Genomic DNA, 20,257 nt, shown 5'->3' on the forward strand with positions numbered 1-20,257 from the left:
AATTATTGCTATTATGGTTGCCAAATGGTGGTTTTTTATCATCCCTTCTACATTCACTGTTGGCATTCCACTTTTTATTTATTCATATCCAGTTTGGATGGATCCTTATTTAATACAAGGGGTTATAATCTGTTGCTATTGTTATTTATTTCGATTGTCTCATTTTGGTCCTGTGGGGGCCCCTTCAAGCTGTCCTCTGCGTCCTTTTGACATGTCCTCATCATTCTTTGAATATTTCCTTACTTTCTGGCAGATAAGAGGTTGCAGGTTCATCTTCTACCTTCCCTGCCCTCGCCTCGGAATCAGTTATTTCTCTAAGAAGCAGTTCCTTTTAGAGGAAAATGGCCTTTTAGTGAAGAACAACATTTAGAAACCAAGATGGAGATATTAGTTGTGCTTATCGTTGTTGGGGTGTCACTGCTCCCAGGTCCTGTCAATGAACAAGGCTTGAGAATATACATATGTATATACATGTTCCCATATATATATATATATTCACATACCTATATTTCTATATCTAGCTATTGAAAATTATGGCTTCACATTGATACCTACAATCCCAATCCAACATGACAGAGTTTACTCTAATTTCTGCTTTTCCATATTTGTAACTCCTCCCATCTCCCTTTAATGAGAAGAAATATTCCATTATCTTCAATATATTTATTATTTGATAAATCACTGCTGTTTGTAACCAATTGTCATTGCCACTGCTGCCATCATCCCTCACCCTCCTTACTGTGCTAGGACTCATACTCTGCACTATCAGCCCACATGTTCACCCTTCTTGCATTGTTCTACCACCTCTCAGCTCTTCCATACCCTGGGCGCAGGGCCTCGTTTGCTTAGCCCCACCCAAGCAAATGACTTGTAGATATAATCATTCAGAAAGGAAGGAAGGAAGACTGATGGAAAGCCAGATGCTTTCTTAATGATAGTTACAAACTGTCCTTTTGGGATATCTAAGTTATGACGTTTGTTATTTTGCATATTGCATTTAAAAACTAGACGGGGCATTAACCACAACAAGGAATATCAATGATCAAGTAATGAATTAGAAATCTGTTTATTAGGATGCCTGAGTGGCTCAGCAGTTGAGCGTCTGCCTTCAGCTCAGAGCCTGATCCCAGAGTCCCGGGATTGAGTCCTGCATTGGGCTCCCTGCAGGGAGCCTCCTTCTCCCTCTGACTGTGTCTCTGCCTCTCTCTGTGTGTCTCTCATAAATAAATAAGTAAAAATCTAAAAAAAAAAAAAATCTTTTTATTGGGTATTTGATAGGTGGCATGTAAGAGACAAAAAAATCTTTTGGAATTTTGGTAATACTACTTTCCGGTTGTGCGATTTTGTGCAAGTTATTTAACCTCTCTAAACCTGTTTCTTCATCTGTAAACCAGGGATTAACAGGCTCAGGTTGTTATGAGGACTGAATGAGTTAAGGTAAATAAAATGCTTGGCCTAAACTATTGTTATTCAGAAAATGAAAACTACAACGGGGCTTGGCTTTAAGATGTGTGAAATTTAAACAAAGTGAAAAAGCAAATATCTTATTTACTGACTCCCACGGAAGCAGGATCCATCACTATCTATCCCCCAATTCCCAGCATTGACTTTGTATCACATTTCAAAAAGAAGGTGGAGGCTTTTAAAGATTTTTATTTATTTAAGAGAGTGCGTGCAAGCATGCACATATATGCAGGGAGGGGCAGAGGGGGAGGGAGAGGGAAAAACAGACTCTGCTGAGCATGGAGCCTGATGTGGAGCCTGATTTCAGGATTCTGAGATCATGACCTGAGCCAAAATCAAGAATCAGATGCTCAACCCACTGAGCCACCCAGGCACCCCAGAGGTGGAAGTTATTAAATTTCTACCCCTTCTTTCCTCCTAACAACATTTAAAATCTTTGCTGCTTCTGTACCTGTCTGAGCCTCTTTCCCTCCATGCCTGATGATAAAGGTGTCCCTTTCTAATTTATAGCTAATCCCTCTCTTGTGCCTCCCAAGGGACCTTGTAACTTCAATGGTCCTCTCTTTTTCCTGTATCATTCATTCATTAATTCAATACCCACTATGTGCCTGACACTATTTCTGATGCTGGGGACATGGTAGGGAACGAGACAGACAAAGTACCAACTCTCCAATGGACCTGATAAAATAGAGGGAATATACAGACAACATAATTTCAGTTAATGGGGGATATTTTAGATAGAATGATAAGAGAAGGCCTCTCTTAAGGGGTGACATTTGAAATGACATATGACTGGTGAAAAGGAGCCAGTGACGCAAAATCTAAAGAACAGTCCCGGCATAAGAACAGATATAAAGGCCCTAAGGCAAGAACTACCTTAGTGCATTGGAAAGGCATTAGGAAAAGCAGTGTGGGGCGCCTGGGGTCTCAGTCTGTTAAGCAGCCCACTCTTGATTTCAGCTCAGGTCATGATCTCCGGGTTGTGAGATCCAGCCCTGCGTTGGGCTCAGAGCTGGACACAGAGCCTGTTTGGGATTCTTTACTCTCTGCTGCCTGCCCCATTGTGTGCAAGCATGTACTCATTCTCAATCTCTCTCTCTCTCTCTCAAAAAAAAAAAAGCCAATGTGAATGGAGCAAAGGGCACAAAGGTAGATGAGACGGAACAAACATAGAGGAAGGACAGAAATCTTACTAAGTGAGCCTTATAAGTTATGGCAAGCAGCTGAATTTTATTCAAAGTGCAAAGAGAAGCCACTGAGAGTTTTTAAAAACAGAAACATTATGTTCTGCTTATATATTTTAATTAATTAATTAATCAATTAATTTAAGAGAGTGTGGGGGGGGGCAGAGGGAGGGAGAGAGAGAATCCTAAGCAGACTCTGCACCCATGACCTCAAGATCATGACCTAAGCTGAAACGAGGAGGCAGATGTTTAACCAACTGAGCCACCCAGGTGCCCCTTTACTTTATTTTAAATTTTATTCTTATTATTTTTAGGGGGAGTGGGGCAGAGGAGAAGAGCGAATCTTAAGCAGGCCCCAAGCCCAGTCAGAGCCCTTGGCTCAATCTTACGACCATGAGATCATGAACCGAGCTGAAATCAAGAGTTGGAAGCTCAGCCGATTGAACTACCCACGGGCCCCTGATTTATATAAATATTTTTAAAAATTTTATTTATTCATGAGAGATAGAAAGAGAGAGAGAGAGAGACAGAGACACAGGCAGAGGGAGAAGCAGGCTTCATGCAGGAAGCCCAATATGGGACTCGATCCCAGGACCCCGGGATCACGCCCTGAGCCAAAGGCAGACGCTCAACCGCTGAGCCACCCAGGTGCCCCTGATTTATATATTTTAAATATCATTTTGTGCCTTAACATTCCCCCTTCCAAGCAGAGTCTCAAAATCTGTACCTTTAGATCAGAGATGAGAGCACTCAGCTGGATTTGTAATAGAATAACTTTTCATTTGACAGATTTTTTTCGAGTTGCTCTCCTAGTTTCTTTTAAAGTTTGAATACCAAATTCTCTGTAGTGCTAATAGTATAGGAAAAAACAATTGTTATGGTCACACCGATTCTTTGGTATGTTGTATACACATCTGGTCTCCCAAGAGAAGAGTATAAGAACATGCCTACTTCTTGACCTAGATACAAAGCTACCTGATATGGAGAGCAATCAGTGGGCAGCACACTTAATGGCTAGACTCCAAAGATATAATTGCTTAGAGTGTGGGCCCAGGACAACATTGTAAATAAAGTAAATACTATTTCTCTTATTACCTACTTCCTCTTTCGTGCCTGTCTTCCCACCTTTAGCAGTCTTCAACCACCCCAGGTTTATGGTGATCTCAAGTTGCCCACAGTATGTTTCAAAAACGGGGGAAACAAAACAAATCTGTTCACAAAATGGTGAGTTTTTCATTCCTTTCAGGATTATTATTGGCATTTAAAAGGAATTATAAGGAGGACAATGGCTCACTAACGGGGGAATTTTAGGCATAAGGTAAAATAGAAGATTTTGGGCTTGAGGCTTTATTGGGCTTACAGCACTCCCAATCTTTTATTTTTTCAAAAATTTTATTCATTTATTCTGGAGAGACACACACACAGAGGCAGAAACAGAGGGAGAAGCAGGCTCCCTGCAGGGAGCCCGATGTGGGACTAGATCCCAGGATTCTAGGGTCATGCCCTGAGCAGAAGGTAGAAGCTCAACCACAGAGCCATCCAGGTGTCCCCCTTCCAATATTTTCAACCTAGAATCAACATTTCATATTTCTGACTTATCATGACTCTCAAATATGAAGGTGGCAATGGGGTTAATAAAATAATTTACCTTTGAATGTTTAGGAGTAGGGCTTAATTTGTCCCTCTGGATATAGACAGCCATTGCATTGACTGAAATAACTTTCAGAGGTGAGCACCAAACACAGAAATGAGATGTTTTTAATTTTCATAATTTCTGACTTCTTACCAGAAAAATAGGAAGAGAAGGGTCAACAAACCTAATGGGAGGGGAATCTCTGAGGTAAAAATGGGAAGGAGTATTAGGGTGGCTGAAGATAGAGGAAAGTATTTGAATACTCTGAGAAAGCCTCAGTAAATTAGGCTAAAAATTATAATCTGTGCTCTCTTTTCTTCTCTTTTCCTTCCCTCCCTCCTTCCTTCTTTTCCTTTTTAAGATTTTATTTTTGAGTTATCTCTACACACAACACAGGGCCCAAACTCACAAGCCTGATCAAGAGTCACATGCTCCATTCTCTGAGCCAGTCAGGCACTCCTGTGGATCTCAAAAAAAATTTTTTTTTTTAACTTTCTAATGGTTCGATTTCCTATAAAATGGCAATAGTTTGTTTTCTCTGAGGAATACTCATAACAATAAGTATGAATATTCAAATAAAGAATGGCAAATTTCTAAACTACAGTTGATCCTTGAACATGGTTCGAGTTGTGTATATTCATTTATATGCAGATTTTTCTGGATAAATATGGTACAGTGTATTTTCTATAAATTTTCTTAGTTTTCTTTTTTCTCTAGCTTACTTTATTGTAGGAAAACAATCCGTAATACATACAACATATAAAATAAATGTTGACTGTTTTTATTATTGTTTAAGTCTTTTGGCCAATAACAGTAGGTTATCAGTAGTTATGTTTTTGGGGAGTCAGTTATATGCAAAATTTTGTTTCCATGTGGGGGGTTTGGTGTCCCTAAAGTCTGTATTGTTCAGGGTAAATTGTATTTTTTAAAGATTTTATTTATTTATTTATTTATTTATTTATTTATTTATTTATTTATTTATTCATGAGAGACACAGAAAGAAGCAGAGACATAGGCAGAGGGAGAAGCAGGCTCCTTGCAGGGAGCCAGATGCGGGACCTAATCCTTGGATCTGGGATCACACACAGCCAAACCACTCAGGTGTCCCTAAATTGCATTTATTTTAATTTTTTTAGAGATGGAGAGAGCAGGGGTAAGGGCAGAGGCAGAGAATCAGGAGCAGGTTCCACATTCAGCACAGAGCTCAACATGGGATTTGATCCCACAACCCTGAGATCATGACCTGAGCTCAAAATCAAGAGTCAGATGCTTAATGGACTGAGCCACCCGGGCGCCCTGTGTTAACTGTATTTTAAATGGTTTGGAAGTCCTGCTGCGCCACGGGTTGCTTATGATCTTCACCTCTCTGGGTAGGTATTTCTCTTTACATCTGAAGAGGACAGATTAAAGTGGTTCTGTGATCCTTTGTTAGTTCTCATATTCTATACATCTAATCTGACACTGACATTTGCTATAGAGTCAGAATTGCATTGGGCCAACCTACAAAGAGGTATTTTTCCTAGAATATTACATTCTTCTGGTTTTCCTCTTACCATTCATGTAGTTCCTTCTCAGCTCAGTCTCTTTGGGAGTTTATCTTCTAAAACCTCCACAAAGCGTGGTCCTTTAGCCCTTTTCTCTTTTTATTTTACAACTTCAATGTAAGTGATCTCATTCAATAGGCTTTGGTTACCACCTGTAAGCTGATAAACTTCAAACTGGCATCTCCAATTAGACTCTTTTCTGAGTTTCAATCTAATCTTTCTTTTCCATGACACACACATGACTCAAACTTAACATATCCAAAACTGAGCTTATACTTTTTTCCTCCAAAACCTGTTAGTCCTTCAGAATTTGCTTACTGAGATACAGCATCATCATCTGCCTTGGGGTCTCTAAACATAGAAATTGATAGGAGGCCAAAGGGAGTTTTAGGCAAGGCATTCCTGGGGCTTTTACTTGAACACAAGGGAGACACCAGAAAGGTAAGAATCCTCAGTCTGACTTCATGAGAGGTCAGGATGTTGTTTTAAAGAAATTTAGGTGGGGAAAAGGGTGATGTGTAAGCATGCAAAGGCCGGGATTTTTTAGCACTTGCATATTTAAAGGTCATGCTTCTTCATGCGTCTTATGTCTAATTGACATATTAAATCTCCACCCCAGCAGGGTTTTTAGTATTATAATGAGGAAAAAGTCGGTAAAAATTCAGCACAGGGGTGCATCTTGGCACAGACTAGTCCAGTCTTCACCAGTTTTGGTAGTAAGCACCCTTCTTTTGGTAAGCATCGTCCCTCTGCATTCCCACAAGATATGCTACCCAAGAGCCATAAAGATTTAGCACCTCCCTCTTTATGGAGGAAGCCAAACACTGGATTTTGCAGTCAAGGTTGAGGGGACCTGAGTCCAGTCCCTGCTTTGTCTCATACTCATGCAGAAGATAAGACATCACAGAATTATACTTGACCCTTTCCTCTTATTCTTCATCAAATTAATAACAATCCAAAACCAGTCAATTCCACCCTAAATATATGACATATCTGTATACATCTGTCCGTCACTCATATCCAAATTATCATTTTCGAGTGCCTATGCTACAGGATTTCTTTTCCTTCTGTGTCCGCTGCTTAGAAGAATGAAGAGGTAGACCGAAGGAAGAGGAGTAGGCAGCAAAGCAAAGTTTATTGCATGATAGTACAAAGCTCCCAAAGAGGGAGGAGACCCAAGAGGGTTGCCATAGAAGTTTCTAAGTCTAGGAGTTTTTATGGGCTTGTTGGCGGTCTGTTTTAATCTGATTAACCCTCCATGTGCCTGTCACCCAATCAGGTTTTTGTCATTTATCTATCACTCGGGAAAGGATGGAGGGCTCCTTCCAAGGTGGTGTAAAATCCTCTTAAGGCTGGTTTCCTCTTAAGGTGGGGCCCCTTGTCCCTGCTTTCTTCCAACCACCCTTCATTACCTGGATTACTTTAATACCCTCCTGATTTCTCTTAGTCTTGCCCTCACCTCCACCATTCAAATTATTTTTCACACATCAACCAGTGATCTACTTGGAAGACTCTTGTGATCTTGTCTTCCTACTTCATTGGTTCAACCATTATTTAGTGGGTTTCTTTAATTTTTTTCTTTAGTGTGATCTCTACACTCAATGCGGGGATCAGACTTATGGCCTCAAGATCAAAAGTCACATGCTGTATTTACTGAGCCAGCCAGGCACCCCTAGTGAGTATTTTTAATGTGCCAGATACTCTTCTAGAAGCTAGGAACCCAGAGATACACAAAATAGACAAAGCAATTACTTCTTTTTACTCTTAGGAAGGTTCTGTATGATCTTGGCCACTGACTCACTTCCCCTTTGCTCCCAAATTACTATAGTTTAGCCATAATTAGAATTACTTTCTCAGAGCTTTGAACGCATTTATTCCCATAAATTTTATACCAATTCCCATACATTTTTCAAATTTAAGTTTAAATGTCTAGTTTAGAGAAACTCTGACTAGACTAGGTCTCTCTGTATTTTTCCTTTTAGAGTTTTTCACGACGATAAATTTAAAAGTGTGCGCTTGTTTAAGGTCTCTCCTGGTAGTTCTCTTGTAATTCCCAGTATCCTGCATTCCCAGTACCTGGCAGATATTAGAAGCTCCAATGGTTGGTTGAGTGAATAAATGCATGCCTTGCTATATGGGGTGTTATGTTATCTCCACAGTTGGGTAAACTCTAAGATCCAGAGACCTCTTTTTAAAGGGAAAAACTAACAGGTCACACTTCAGACGCAGCCTTTCTTTGTTCATAGTCATAAAATTCTAGTTACTGGCTGAATCCAAAGATTCCTTACCTACAGTATTATTGCTGTGACAAGTAAAAACAAAGAAAACACCCTCAAAATAGACTTGTCACTCCAGGTGACAATTCAACAGCAATTACTGACTGCTTTGCAGAGTACTGATTGGGCTGCTATGCTAGGAACTGGATGAAGAAAAAACATTTCCCTGAAGGAGGGCAATCCAGAGGAGTTCTTAGTTTAGAAAGTTCCTGAAAAGATGGCTGAAAACAAACTGGGATATTTGAACAATATTTTTCAATTAATTTATCGTGTCTGTTGTCCTAGTTCAGGTTTTCACCATCTGCCTGAATCACTGCACTTACACGTCCCAACTCCTTATTCGCTTATCCTGCATTATTTGTCGTCACAGCACTCACTGTTGTTCCAACAGATCATTGATTTTATTGTCCGTTTACACCGTCAAAACCCAAGCCCCAGGGCGCCGGGCTGGCTTCGCTGGTACACATGCCACCCTGCAGCTCAGCCTGAGTTGGAGCCCCACATTGCGGGTAGTTTACCTAAAAAAGTAAAACAAAACAAAACAAAACAAAAAAAACAAGTAAAAATGCCAGCCCCATAAAGACAAATTTTTTGTTGTTGTTATTGTTTTTGTTCATGACTGCATTCCCTGAATCTGGAGCTCAGGAGGCCCAGAAAAATTTAAGTACCTTTAACAGTCATCAATACCGCTTTCTGCTTGATCCTTCTCCCTTCATTTATAAGTACTTCTTCCCTTTATGTGTGGGGATCTTTGGCTTCATGGTGTCGGCACATCGGATCTTGCTAACATGTCGGTTTCAAGAACAGTCTGAGTGACGGCCAACCTAGTAACATTACAGGCAGAAAAAAACCTCTGGAAAAAAGTACATGAAGGAAGCACCCAGACGCAGGCGGCCACCTGACAGAGAGCCGGCGCAGCTAGAGGCCGCGCGGGCCGGCGCCCGGACGGAGCCCGGTTCCGCGGGGCGGAACTAGCGTCGCGCCGCTCGCCCCGCCTCCTCGGGCTCCGGCGCCGGCCAAGGTCGCCGCGCGGTCAGCAGGAGGATCGCGGGCGCCCAGCGCAGCTTGGCTGCCTCGCAGCTTCCATCCGGCGGCGAAAAACACTTCCGGCGTCCCGCTTCTACGTGCTGAGTCACGGCCGGAGGCTAAGCCCTGGGTGTGAAGGACGGAACACAAAAAAATGTATAACTGGGGAAAAAAAGTCTTGAAAAAATGTCTTGGGAACTCATTTTCTCCACTCGCTTCTCAATTCTCCGCCGGGTAATATTTTGCTCAGAAGCGCGGAGCATTACCCTGTAGCCGCCTCACAGCGACACTCCGCGCGTTACGTCATAAACGCGGCGCCAGCGCTTTTCTTCCCGTCGTCCTCCGCGCCACTCTCTCCGCCTCTTCTTCCTTGCCCCGCCCACCCTGGGTTTCTCGGTGCTCGGAGAATCCGGCCCGGTCTCTTTGGTTCCTTTTATTCCCTGTTTCCATTGGTGGTTTGCGTGCGCGTGACCTCCTTTCTTGCCTTCTGATTGGCCAGAGTCGGCAGCGTCATCGGCGGCCGGGCGGGCGGGGGATGAGGGAAGCTGCCGTGAGGCAGACCGGATAGGGGGAGGGGTTCAGGCCTGTCCTCCCCTGCGGCTGCGGCAGCACCAGCGCCAGCGCCGGCCGCTGCCGCCCCTGGAACGCGGAGGTGGAGGAGCGGCTGGAGGAGGAGGAGGAGGAGGTCCCCGGCGAGCGGGATGCCCATCGCTCCAGCTTGGTGGTGAATGCTGAGGAGAGTCGCGGTTGCTGCAGTCTGTGCCACCGGGGGGAAGTTGTGGTGTGAGGCCGGGCGGGAGCTCACAGCGCTGTGGAGAATCCGGGCGCGGGGTCCGTGCGAAGACTCGGCTGCTGCCAGACCCCTGCTCCCTCCGACCATGCCTGGAAGGAACAAGGCGAAGTCGACCTGCAGCTGTCCCGACCTGCAGCCCAATGGGCAGGATTTGGGCGAGAGCGGCCGGGTTGCCCGTCTGGGAGCTGATGAATCTGAGGAGGAGGGACGGAGGGGGTCTGTTAATAACGCCGGAGACCCCGAAATCGTCAAGTCTCCTAGCGACCCCAAGCAGTACCGGTGAGGCGTGGACCGGGGAGGCGAGCCGGGCGCGGGCCCCTCGGTTGCTGACGCCGTCACTTCTTGTCTGTCTCCTGAAGGAGCGACAGGGGCTCTCTTCAGCACGAGCGCTTCCTCGGGCGGGGGCGGACAGGGCCCTGGGGGCTTCCGTGTGGTGTCAGCTGGGCAGGCCGGGAGGCTCGGGCCCTGGGAGGAGTCAGCGTGTTAGATGGGGAAGGGCTGCTCGAGTCATTTTGACGTTCGCTACAGCAAGAGTGGAGGGTTCTCTGGAGGCAGCGGTCTGGGTGGTGCGGGAGCCCTGGCGTTACGTGAGGGAGTTTAATCCTGGGGAGGATGTTTAAGGGGCAAATTATCACTATCCAGAAATAAGCAGGTGCCTTTGGTTGATAGGGGGGTAAAACTAATGCGGTGGAAGTTAGAGGATGGTGCGGCTTAAGTAAAAGAAGGCGGGCATCATAGCTGGCCTAAAATGAAGGGGCTGGTTTCCCTGGGTTGTTCCTCATTTACTAGAGTGTTTGGGGATCTCTTCCAAGGTCTTGTTAGAGAGGACTTGGCGCTCGGTTGGGTGAGTCATAGAAGACTTTGTGAGGTTTCTTCGAATCCTGAAACTGTCTACTTTTGTGCTGGGATCCTCCAAACATCTCTAATAGCTGTTGGCTTAGTACCATCTGAATATTTCTTTCAGAGGTAGCTTATTTCATACAATGTTGTGACTGTGATGTTTTGTAAAGAGAGATCGTATTGTCCAAAAACTTCATTCTCCAGCTTGAGGAAATTAAGATCCAGAGCGTTGGCTTCTTGCTTAGAATTACACAGCTAAGTAACAGCTGATAATGAAAACCCTGTCCATTTGACACCAAATCCAGTGTACCATTTGATGATTTTTATAATGTTCTTACTCCTATGGGGTTGGAAGGTGAAGGATTCTAGATCCCAATTTCTTATAAGCCTCTACAGTGTTAGAGCTGGAAAGAACCTTGGAGATAATCTTTTCCACTCCCCATTTCTCCCATTTGACAGATGACTGAAACCGAGGTCTGGAAAGAAGTGATTTAGCCCCGAGTTTAAGACTGGCGTAATTTCTCCTTTCACTCCCAGTCTAGGATTAACAGTACACAACTCCTTGTGCTGTTTTTTTGCGAGCTGCAGGGTCAAGAAATCTTTGTGGATGGGCTAAATTTTCTCTTTTTCTCATTAAAGATGAGAGTGGTTGCTTTAGTAATATGTAAATGAACAAATTGAAACCTTGATAGAAAGTGCTTACTTTTCAGATTAAATGTTAAGTAACAGCTTTAGCTTTTACTGCCTGTATGAAATTACATATTAACAACTAATCTTTATAGAATATACACTATGTGTCAAATACTGTACTGCTTTAGATATTTCATTTAATGATCTCATTTTGGCAAGTTTATATCACAAATGCTTACATATTACTGTGCACCAGGCATTGTGCTATCTTAAATCCTTTTTTTTTTTTTTTTAAGATTTTATTTATTTATTCATGAGAGAGAGAGAGAGAGAGAGAGAGAGAGAGGCAGAGACACAGGCAGAGGGAGAAGCAGGCTCCATGCAGGGAGCCTGACACGGGACGGGATCCTGGGTCTGCGGGATCACACTCTGGGCCGAGGGCGGCACTAAACCGGTGAGCCACCCGGGCTGCCCTCTCTTGAAGTTTTTATATGTAGAACCAATCCCTCGTTTCACTGTATTTCAGTAGGGTTTTGTACAGGGCCTGTTACAGTATGTATCCATCATATTATAACTATATGTCTTTTGAATGTATGAATAAGCACCAGAGGCAGACCTGATTAAAGGAATATTATGGTGAAATAATGCCTGGAAAGATTTACTATTTATTAAGTAATAGCTTGTGGAATTTTACATATGTATACGTGTAATTTGTATTCAGCTTTTTTGAAATGTTAAACCTACCTGTAGGATATCTTTTTTTTTTTTTTTTTTTTTTTTTAGGGATCTGTGTAGGTGGTAAGTGTTGATTTCCTTCTCATCTGCAAGAATTAACTTTTATGCTGGAATCCTTTAAACATCTCTAATAAGAATTAAGGAGCTTCAGGTTGGAAACTGCTGTTCACATCTTTATTGGTGTAAAGGGGAAGGAAATTCTAGATGGACAGAATTATTTAGTGCAGTCTAAATAGTAAATTATTTTAATAACAAAGAGCACTCTGCAAATTTGGATTGACAAGTATAAAACACTGGGGCACCTGGCTGGTTCAGTCTGTGGAAAATGCGACTTTTTTTTTTTTTTTAAAGCTTTCATTTATTTTTTCATGAGAGACACACAGAGAGAGGCAGAGACCCAGACAGAGGGAGAAGCAGGCTCCATGCAGGAAGCCCAACGTAGGACTCCATCATGCCCTGAGCCAAAGGCCGATGCTCAGCTGCTGAGCCACCCAGGTGTCCCAAGCATGCAACTCTTGATCTTGGGGTTGTGAGTTTGAGTCCCACGCTGGGTGTAGAGGTTGTTTAAAAATAAATTCTTAGGGGATCCCTGGGTGGCTTGGTGGTTTAGCGCCTGCCTTTGGCCCAGGGCCTGATCCTGGAGTCCTGGGATCGAGTCCCACGTCGGGCTCCCGGCTTGAGCCTGCTTCTCCCTCTGCCTGTGTCTCTGCCTCTCTTTCTCTCTCTGTGTCTATCATGAATAAATAAATAAAATCTTTAAAAAATAAATAAATAAATTCTTAAAAGCGTAAACACTTTTCTTGTTTAACCAGTTTGTAAAAAGACCTGTGTTTTTCTGTGGGGAAGGGGAGAACAATATGAAAAGGCTTGCAAGCTTTTTAACTTAAATTTGTTCAGACTATTAGAAGTGAGAAGACAGTTATTGTAATTAAATTCTCAATATGCTATAGAAAATAATGGATGTGTGCTGAAAAAGGTACAGGTTATTTCTGAATGTTATATTGTTTACTATTATTTGCAGAGGAACAGAGGGATGTTCACAATTTAAGTGAACATCTGCTGGCTTCCCAAAGTTAGGAGTGGGGTGACACACTTCTGAACAGAAGCTCTAGGCAAATCTCAGATATCAGAACATCAGAGAACATTTTATTTTGTATTGGATGGGAAGAACATGGATTTATTTCTTGACCTTTTCAGCTGGAACCCCTGGAATAGTAATGCTTTTTTTGGTATAGGCAGTACTTGCAGTGTGGTATATATACACCTTATTGGTAAGATTATAGATTCTGAGAGCTACCAGAGAGATCGTGTACTTATTCATATCTGTATAAATTCTAGGAACTTGGGACAATCCAACCTCTTGGTCTGATACCTGAATTTAAAACTTAATTTCAATTGTACCTTCTTAGTCTTGTAAAGTGGAGACAAATTTGATCTTACCTTGTGAGATTCAAGCTCAGTTAACAAAGTGAGAGCTTCTAAGGTTAAAATACATTAATCTTTTGAATACTAATATGACTTTAATAAATGTATTTTTGTTACCATTCCTTAGACTGATTTCTTCAATGTGAGTTGATGGGCTGATAAGAATAGGAACAGTCTTAACTAAAATGTTCCTTTTGGAAATAAGATTTAGCATTAAAAAGCTCTCAAGAATCTAGTTCATCTAGACTCCTGGTAGAGTTAGGGAGCAGATACTGGAGGACAAATGCATTAAATGTAATAGGTGCTAGGATGTGTAAGTATGGCATTTTTAGTCCTTTTTGTATCTAGTTTTCCATCATTACTTATGTGACCTTGAGCACATTAACTTATCTCTGTAAGGCTGAAGATCTTTAAGGACACAGAAGAGCAGCCCGTAAATCATTGGAATGGAAAAGGAAGCAGGAGAAAAACTAGATAGTGTCCCCTCTCTCCCCTCCCTTTTTAAAATGAGGAGCCAGTGGAGGAAAATGCTTTAAGCAAAGAGTGATCATTATTTGATTATTCTGAGAAGTCAGGTAATATAAGAACTGAGAACAGTCTCATGGAGACCAAGAAATTATTTGGCTCCAGTGAAAGCAGTTTCAAAGGAATGGAAGGAAACTAGATTGTAGTGAGTTATGAAGTGAGAAATTTTAGATAGTGAGATAGACATTTCTAAAGAAGTTTTTTTGTTGTTGTTGTTTTGTTTTGTTTTTAAAGATTTTATTTATTCATGAGAGACACACAGAGGGAGGCAGAGAGACAGGCAGAGGGAGAAGCAGGCTCCATGCAGGAGCCTGACGTGGGACTCGATCCCGGGCCTCCAGGATCAGGCCCTGGACCGAAGGCAGGCGCTAAACCGCTGAGCCACCCAGGGATCCCAAGAAGTTTGGTTTTAAAGGGGAGACGATGAGGAAGTTTTAGGATGAAGTATTATATGGGGTCAAGGGATTTTTTTTTCAAGACAGCAGAGAAGAGCATGTTTATTGCCTGAGGGAAATAAACTGGTAGAGAAGGAGAGGTTGAAGATACAGTGATAATAATAGAGGGAACACAAAATCCTTAGATGGTTGTGAGGTGACAGGACTAGACATTATTCATGAAGGGATTGGTTTTAGAGAAAAGGAGAGAAAATATCTTTATAAAAAATGGAGGAAGGGGTAATGAAGAGTATGGATGCAGGCAGTTAGGTGTTGAAAGCATTCTTGCTTTATAGACTTTTTTTTTTTTTGCCCTTAAAGTAGGCATTGAGGTTTACGTAAGTGGTTCTTTTTTTTTTTTTTTTTTTTTAATATTTTATTTATTCATGAGAGACAGAGTCAGAGACACAGGCAGAGGGAGAAGCAGGCTCCATGCAGGGAGCCTGACGTGGGACTCGATCCTGGGACCCCAGGATCACACCCTGGGACATAAGTGGTTCTTTAAGAAGTTGTTGGAGAAGCAGTGGGAAACAGAGGAAGCCTTTAGTGGTGAAGGTTGAAATAGCTAATATAGAGAAGGGGTGAAGCATATTTGGGAAATACCAAGAGAAGTGGGTTCTTGATCATGAAAATGACATAAGTTAAACCAGTGTTTTAAGGTGTGGGTAGCTCACTTGGTTAAGTGTCTGCCTTCAGCTCAGGTCATCATCTCAGGGTCTTAGGATTGAGCCCCGTGTTGGGCACCTGGCTCAGTGGGGAGTCTGCTTCTCCCTTTGGCTCCGTCCCTGCTCATGTTCATGCTCATTCTTTATATATATCTGTCTCAAATGAATTTAAAAAATTAAAAAAAAGATCAAAGATAGTTTAGATCATAGGATGTGACAAGACTTAAGAGGAAATTATAATTGTGTGTCGAATGGTGTGTACTGATACGTGATACTAGTTTTTCTCTTATTGATGTAGTCCTCTTTTTACTTTTTTTTTTTTCCCCTTACTAACTCATTTTAGCTAGGCTAAAAATCCATGGGTATAGAGACCATGTCCTCATGTTCACTCAGTGTTAAGCATAGTAGATTCTTAAATAATATTTGTAGAATGTATAAACGCTTGAGTGCTCATATGCTAGGAACTCTTGGGGATATTCTGCTAGAATTTTTTTAGATTAAATTTGTATCCTGGCCTGTTTAAAAAATAATTACTTGATTTTCAGGGAAAATAAGATGAATTGGTAGTTATAGAAGAAAAAATATAAATTATACAAGTAGTAATAATATGTATAATATTTTTAATATTAATTTTTAATAATTTTTATTTTTTTATTTTATGATAGAGAGAGAGAGAGAGGCAGAGACATAGGCAGAGGGAGAAGCAGGCTTCATGCACCGGGAGCCCGATGTGGGATTCGATCCCGGGTCTCCAGGATTGCGCCCTGGGCCTAAGGCAGGTGCCAAACCGCTGTGCCACCCAGGGATCCCCTATAGTCCCAATTATTAAATGATACTTGCAGCACTGTTTGTAGTAGCAAAAACCAGCAACAATTTTATTGTCCATTAGTTGGCTAAAGATTAAATTGTTATATGGTTATATAATGAAAATAATATGTGGCCATAAAAAAAGAGATGGTTTTATATATTGAAATGGAAAGGTGTCCTGTGATTTATTGTTGTATGAAAATACTCGTTACAAACCAAAATATGTTGTATAATTCAATTTTTAAAAGGAAAAAATAACACCTCCTGTTATATGTTTACCTAAAATATAATTTTTTGTGTTTAGATATGTACAGAAGTGGGTTAGGAATGATAGTAAGGTGGAAGGAATTTGTCTTGTTTTACTATCTTTTTAATAACCAAAAAAAGATCAGTCAATAAATATCATTGTAGGAAATTGAGATTAAAAAAAGAAAATTAAAAAAATTAAAAATCCCTATAATCATTCCATCCAGCATTAACTACTTGTAACTACATTTAATAGCCTTTATCCCTATGCATTTATAATTTGTGTATATATATATTTTTTTAATTTTTATTTATTTATGATAGTCACAGAGAGAGAGAGAGAGGCAGAGACACAGGCAGAGGGAGAAGCAGGCTCCATGCACCGGGAGCCCGACGTGGGACTCGATCCCGGCTCTCCAGGATCGCGCCCTGGGCCAAAGGCAGGCACCAAACCGCTGCGCCACCCAGGGATCCCCCAATTTGTGTATATATTTTTTAATTGAAGTATAGTTGACATAAGTTTCAGATATACAACTTAGTGATTTGACAGTTATATGTGTTGTCATATGCTAACCATAAGTATAGTTATTGTCACCACACAAAATTACTACAATATTATTAACTATATTCCCTATGCTGTATTTTTCTTCCCTGTGACTTCCCTGTTTTATAACTGGAAGTTTGTACCTCTTAATTTCCTTCACCTATTTCATCTATCCCTTCACCATCTCCCCTCTGGTGATCACTAGTTGTTCTTTATGAGTGAGTCTGTTTTTCTTGGTTGTTTTGTTGTTCAGATTCTATATGTAAGTGAAATCGTATGGTATTGTCTTTCTCTTGTCTTATTTCACTTAGTATAATGTCCTATAGGTCCATCCATGTTTTCACAATTGGCAAGATTTCATTCTTTCTCATGACTTGAGTAACATTAATTATGCATGCATACCACATCTTTATCCATTCATCTGTCATTGGGTACTTAGGTTGCTTCCATATCTTGGCTACTGTAAATAATGCAGTAAATATAGGGGTGTGTAGATCTTTTTGAATTAGTATTTTTGTTTTTCTTGGAAGTGGAATTATTGGATCCTATGGTACTTGCGTTTTTAGTTTGATGAATCTCTATACAGTTTTCCATAGTGATTTACCAATTTACACACTCACTAATAGTGCATAATGGTTCCTTTTTCTTTACATCCTTGCCTTGTTATTACTTGTCTTTAGCTATTCTGACTGGTGTGAGGTGATTTCCCATTGTGGTTTTGATTTGTGATTAGTAAGCATCTTTTCATGTTTCTGTTGGCCATCTGTATGATTTCTTTGGAAATGTGTTTATTCAGGTCTTCTGCCCATTTTTAATCAGATTATATTTCGGTATTGAGTTGTAGGAGGAGTTCTTTATTCTGGATATTAATCTTTAATGGATATATCATTTGTAAATACCTTCTCCCATTCAGGAGGTTGCCTTTTTGTTTTGTTGGTGGCTTCATTCACTGCAAAAGCTTTTAGCTTGATACAGTCCCTATTTATTTTTGGTCTTGTTATCCTTACCTGGGTAAACATAGCCAGGAAAATGTTGCTGAGGTTGATGTCCAAGAGATTACTGCTTGTGTTTTCTTTTAGGACTTTAACGGTTTAGTTAGGTCTTACATTTAGGTCTTTAATTATTTTGAGGTTTTTTTTGTGTGTGTGTGTGTGTGTATGGTGTAAGACTGGTTCCATTCCATTCCATTCTTTCGCATGTAGTTGTCCAGTTTTCCCCACCACTGTTTATTGAAGAGACCGTCTTTTCCTCATTGTATATTTTTGCCTTCTTTGTCATAGGTTATTGGCCATATAACCATGTATTGGTTTATTTCTGTGCTCTCAATTCTATTCCATTGATCTGTGTACCTGTTTTGTGCTAGTACCATATTGTTTTGATATATATTTAAAAAATGGTCATGAACATTTACTTATTATTTTTCAATATACTTTGTCTACCTAGTGGTCCATTGTGTAGATATATCATAATTTAATTATTACCATTTTATTAGTTAGATCATCAATTTTCTTTACCTAGGAAGCCTGTTTATTCCCTGCAGAATCCTTTGGGAGTGAACCCAGTCATAGTGAATTTGGTAGGTATGTAGGGTAACCTCTGGTGACCTGGTCTATTTCAAGGATATTCTCTAATTAGGAGATCTGACAGACAAGAATATTGGTTTATTTGGGCCTTCCACTCTGACCTAGGCCTCATATTCATACTGTTTCCCAGAATGAAGTCAATCTAACTTAGAGAAACTGAGTAGATTATAGACTCCTATTATAGATCCTTTCTAGTATTGGGGGCAGGAGGCTGGAAGGGTTCAATTATATGGTTGGACCAGAATTTAACTATTTCCAGAAGGGTAGAAAGTAGATTGTAGTTTGAAAAGTTAACTTGGCCCTTTGGAGAGATGTTCAGAGAGATTTTATATTTTTATTACTACCACCAACAGTAATCTTGCTTCTTCTAATAATGAGAATTGGCATTTGTTGAATGCTTACTATGTACGAAGTCCTGTTCCAAGGAGTTTATGTAGATTATCTCATTTAATCTTTGTAGTAACCCTATTAGGTAGTGCTCTTATTTCATGATAGCCTAAAAAGCTGTTCTGTGAAAACACATTTTGAGCAGGTACTGAGCCCTGATTAGTATAAATATGGATTGTGTTCTCTCATTTGTTTCCTTCTAACCATAACTTCTTACCATAACAAACTCTAAGCTCCTCCATTTTTGGTTTCTTTCTAGCTTTATCTTCTGTTGTGCTGTTTTGTACTCTTTCTTTTTTCTTTCTTTCTTTTTTTGTATTTTTTTGTACTCTTTTTTTTGGCACATGCTGTACCCTCTGGTCCCGTTTGCCTTGTGAGTTGAAGCATTACCTCCTTTTGAATCCTTTTATGTATGTATGTAATCTTTGTGATCCAGAGTTGCATGCTGTACTGACTGAGCCAGCCAGGTGCCTCTTGTGAATTCCTTCTGACTCTTATTTCAGTCTTTCCCTCTCACCAGTGAGTTATTTACAACTTTATATACATACCACTGTAGCAATTTTTTTCAAGCTGTTTTATATATGTTTCATTTATCTTTCCCCTTATTCTGAAATTTTTGTAGGGAGGGGTTTTGTCTTTTTGAGTCTTTGCATACCTTTTCTCCTGTTATTAATAAATCATGTCTGTACCTCTAAGAACTCTCTCCATTTGTGCACTAGCTCCCATCCTCTCCTTATTGATGCTGTCCATCAATTATTCTAGCAGTATTCCCCCTTCTGCATCATCATATTCCCCCTTTACTAATCATGTCCATAAGTATACAAATATGTTGTAATTGTTCCTGTAATCAGGAAAAAGACATTTCTTTACTCCATATCCCCTCTGAGTTACGCCGTTCCAGCTACTCAAATTTCTTTTTATTTATAGCAGAGCTTGTTATAAGAATTGTCTATTCTTGGAGCACCTGGGTGGCTCTGTTAGTTGAGCCTCTGACTCTTGGTTTCAGCTCAGGTCTTGATCTCATGGGTTGTGGGATCGAGCTCTGCTCTGAGTGAAACTTCACGCTTAGTGGGGTGTCTGCTTGAAGATTCTCTCCCTTTGCCTCCCCCCCCCCCCCACTCATGTATGCACATGCACATTCTCTCTCTCTCTCATAAATAAATAAATAAATCTTTAAAAAAAAAGAATTGTACTTGAAATTTGCAGTTCAGGTACTCCTATTATCTTTTTTTTTTTTTTTGAGATAATGTCCATTTTAATCTGTAATTTTTTTCATTTAGTAAATGATTTATACCTTTCATTGCCATTTGTATGTTCCACAGCATCATTAAAATTTTTTTAATTGATGTATAGTTGACACTCCCATTATTTCTTGAACTCAGAATGGTCTTTTGCCATTATTGCTATATCAAAATAGCTGTTTTCAGGATCACCAATATCCTTTTTAGTTTGTCACTTCTCAAGTTTTTACCTTACTTGGCCTTTCAGTGTCATATGACATGGTTAATCATTCTTT

At 40.6% G+C, this 20,257-nt stretch overlaps 1 protein-coding gene and 1 long non-coding RNA gene across 9 annotated transcripts in view; one reads left to right on the forward strand and one right to left on the reverse strand.

The window, feature by feature from the left end:
* Positions 1 to 9,718, reverse strand: part of LOC140602529 (uncharacterized) — a 61,292-nt gene extending 51,574 nt beyond the window's left edge. For 3 of the 5 annotated variants that reach the window (XR_012005462.1, XR_012005461.1, XR_012005463.1), the window contains exons 1-2: positions 8,770 to 9,718; positions 8,425 to 8,619 (exon numbers count right to left, since the gene is read on the reverse strand). This is a non-coding gene — a long non-coding RNA (uncharacterized lncRNA). The remainder of the gene's footprint in view (positions 1 to 8,424; positions 8,620 to 8,769) is intronic. The other 2 variants (XR_012005460.1, XR_012005464.1) reach the window with 2 other exon arrangements.
* The window catches only part of NRDC (nardilysin convertase), a 90,583-nt gene continuing 79,961 nt past the window's right edge, over positions 9,636 to 20,257 (forward strand). For 3 of the 4 annotated variants that reach the window (XM_072772098.1, XM_072772100.1, XM_072772101.1), the window contains exon 1: positions 9,636 to 10,199. In XM_072772098.1, the coding sequence (XP_072628199.1) occupies positions 9,856 to 10,199 (344 nt within the window). In that variant the 5' untranslated portion in view covers positions 9,636 to 9,855. Of the gene's footprint in view, positions 10,200 to 10,749; positions 10,887 to 20,257 lie in introns of those variants that run through there. The other variant, XM_072772099.1, reaches the window with a different exon arrangement.

The sequence above is a fragment of the Canis lupus genome, chromosome 13 (assembly GCF_048164855.1).
Source record: "Canis lupus baileyi chromosome 13, mCanLup2.hap1, whole genome shotgun sequence".
In the NCBI taxonomy this organism is placed as follows: Eukaryota; Metazoa; Chordata; class Mammalia; order Carnivora; family Canidae; genus Canis; species Canis lupus.